This window comes from Haemaphysalis longicornis, unplaced genomic scaffold, assembly GCF_048455015.1.
Source record: "Haemaphysalis longicornis isolate Haplotype H1 unplaced genomic scaffold, Haemaphysalis longicornis Haplotype H1 scaffold_1, whole genome shotgun sequence".
Classification (NCBI taxonomy): Eukaryota; Metazoa; Arthropoda; class Arachnida; order Ixodida; family Ixodidae; genus Haemaphysalis; species Haemaphysalis longicornis.
The window spans coordinates 452,930,566-452,933,646 of NW_027526203.1; the positions used below are offsets into that span (position 1 = coordinate 452,930,566).

The 3,081-nt window shown below is 52.0% G+C and overlaps 1 protein-coding gene across 1 annotated transcript; it reads right to left on the bottom strand.

The window, feature by feature from the left end:
• Nucleotides 1-1,628: 1,628 nt before the first annotated feature.
• LOC144162467 (uncharacterized) lies at nucleotides 1,629-2,861 on the bottom strand. Its single transcript, XM_077693009.1, has 2 exons — nucleotides 1,732-2,861; nucleotides 1,629-1,637 (listed from the first exon to the last, which is right to left on the bottom strand). Exons 1-2 carry the CDS (start codon nucleotides 2,824-2,826, stop codon nucleotides 1,629-1,631), a joined length of 1,104 nt encoding a protein of 367 aa, XP_077549135.1. The 5' UTR covers nucleotides 2,827-2,861.
• Nucleotides 2,862-3,081: the final 220 nt, after the last annotated feature.

Genomic DNA, 3,081 nt, shown 5'->3' on the forward strand with positions numbered 1-3,081 from the left:
CTGCAGCTCGTTGTAACTGAACCATATAGAAAATGTGGCTTCGAGGGCATCCACAAACGAGAAGAGCTTCTCGGAGGGGTAAAGAAGACCCCCATTGTCGCAAAACTTGGTGAACGTTGCCAACTGCTCGTCGGCCTGATCAGCAGAAACAAGGAGCTCATCAAAGCAGTCTTTGCAGGCATTCTTCAAAACCGTTTTGCGTGCGACGTAGCCAGCCATGTAATAGACGAGTCGGGAGTCGCTCATCTTTTCCGGGTAGTCATGGTCGGGAAGCGTTGCGGACTTCTTCAGTACGTCCGATGCTTCGTCAATCTTTCCGTTGTCCAGAAGGGTGTCTAGTTCACGGGTTGCATCCTCACTGCTCAGCAGAAATGTCAGTTCTCCCCCTTCACAGTTTCCACTGGGAGGAGCTTTGACCAAGTCATAAAAGCTGAGGCAGTTCACCGTCAGCAAAAACTGGGCAGCAGTGGGATGGTCGTTGCACCCAGAAAATTGCCTGATGATGCCAAACAGTTTCTCCAGGCAGTCCTGGCTGAGTCGGCATGTGAGGAGGTACGTAAATCCGCACTTGTCATGAAGGTACTTCAAGAGGTCAAGTGTAGCTTGAAGGGTGACCCTTAAACCTTCGGCAGTGCTTTCTGAAAGAAATCGCCCTCGTGAAGTTGCCGCATGAGCCTCCCACTGGTTGAGATACTCCAACACATCCTTAATGTGACTCTCTTGTGTGGAACCAGGTTTAAGCCCTTCCGATGGCACGCGGGCTGTCATGGCTTGTATTAGCTTCCACATGAGTAGGACAAAGGCTTCGGTTGGTGCAGGGTCACCGCAATTCTTCATTTTGTTCTTGTAGAAGAACAGGCCACGAAGCACCTGCGGACTGAAGATGTGAAAAGCCAGATTTACCTTCATCCTTTCGAAGCTGTTGGGATTCACGTGAGTAGCAGTAATTTTTGGCATCACTTTCAGCGTGAGTGCACTGTTATCCTCGTCGTGCGCCTTTCTGATGTGTTCGAAATCAACAATGCCTTCAGGCGTACAATATGTTCCGCTGAGGAGGCCATTTCGAATACACTTCACCAAGTGCGGGAAATCAGAGATGAAGAAGAGGCTTCGTCCCTTTTCGACGGGGTGGGGTACGCATGGCTTTATGGAAGCTGAGGAGGCGGATATCCCGAAAAAGTGCCACATTGAGCGATTCCACGAAGCCCCATCGGCCGTGATGTAGTCCACCTTCAGGCCAGCTTTCTCAGCCACCAACACGGCTTCTAGCAATATCTTCGACAGAAGCGCAGCCTTCACATTTCCTCTAGAAGCGAAAACTCCAAGTATCTGATGCCAAGAACCAGCAACAGGCTGAAACATAATCACGAGACCATGGTCGCAGGGAACATGCTTGTCGCTTTCCGGTGTAAATTTTCCCAAATCGACCAGCCCGCTCACTTTTCCTCCTGCACCAACGTTTAAGCACTCGGACAGCTTCATTTCGTCCACGATCAAACCGCCGTGACGTTTGAATTCATCCATGGATTTTGTTTTCTTTGCAATGCCTGCGAGAATAGCAGAGTTGAATCCAAACCCACTTTTGTACCGGCGCATGTACACCTTCAAACAGCTTCGGCTTGGAAGCATCAGTATGCCTTCCCGTCGGACATGCTCGTACAGTCTTGGGCTTTTCATTCGCATTATCAAGCATTCCAACAGCCAATTCTGATTGTACCGCATTCCTTTGACTGATTTGCGGCGAGCTGCTTGAAAGCATTGCATTACAGCAAGTCTTTGCTTCGGTGGCAGGGATTCCAAACGGTTTGCGAGGGCGCTCTCTTTAAGTTCTCCGCTCTGCTGCTTGAGTTCCTCAATGGTCCGCGTGTACAGTGAGAGCTTAGCCTTCAACCTACGAGTGTTTTGTGCTAGCGCTCTTCTCCGCTTTGAAATGCGCGCTGCTTCGTTCAGGCTGCGGCGTTTTCTTGATCTTTGGTTGAGAAGAGCTTTCCGCAAATGCTTGCACGCAACGCATGGCTTGCCTTCGGTGGAGACGCCCTGGCATTTCTTGCTCGATATGGACGTTTCGGCGAGCAGAACCTTGTTACTGCCGATTACAAAAGGAAACTCGTGCACAGTGCCAGCACCCGAACAGATGCTCATGGCATCAACTCTTCCCAGTAGCAACGCAGGGTCGTCACATGCGACATCGTGTTGCCGCACCCCTTTGACGAATACTTCGTGTGTGACGGAACCCACCCCCGAAGACAGCAGAACTAACTTGTCCGCGAGCAGGACGTGCTTACTTTCCGCAGTGCGACACACACTGTAAGCCACAGTTAGGGGGGAAGCACTCAACGTGTGCTTTCCCCATGCAGCCGAAGGTAGGGCCAAGTTCTCGATCGTAAATGAACACGAGGGTTCTTCAGACTCCACACTCTCAGGTGGGTCACCATCCTTGGCGCTCTTCTTGTTGGGTGGGGCCGCGGGTGCGCTTCTTGCTGGACGCTTCCTGCTCGGGGGAAGTTGTTTCGACAGGTACTTTGGAAGATTGGGGAACTGCGTGGGCACAGCCCCCGGGAGCAACATAGGCCTGGCTCTGTCGATTAATACAGCTTCTCCTTTCACTGTGTGTTCAAAGTGCCGGGAGATGTAGCGTTCGTCAAAGTGAAGCTCGCACACCGCGGACGTTTCCTGGAGCTGCTTGTCAGCGCGAGGTATTGCTCGTCGCCACTGCGCCAGTACGGTCGGGTCCTTCGGAACGCCAAACAAGGACAGTTTCTTTTTACAGGACTTGTACCCAGTAGTGCAGCCCGGCACAAAACAGTGGCTCTGCTTTCGTGGCATTACAGCACATTTAAACTTGCTACACCAAAGAAACAACCGCTACCTCTCACTGGTCAAAGCGGCGACCGCATAGCAGACGATAGCAGACGATCCGCGCGCGCCTCACCAGGCGACGTGTAAACGATCGCGCGCGCCCCCTCGCGGATCCCTATCGGCGGCTTCAAAGCGCCTCATAGGCGCTGCATGCCGCTAATCACACTTTCCTATTCTAGCCACTGTAGTAAAAGTGACAAAAGAATTCAGCACACTGGCATT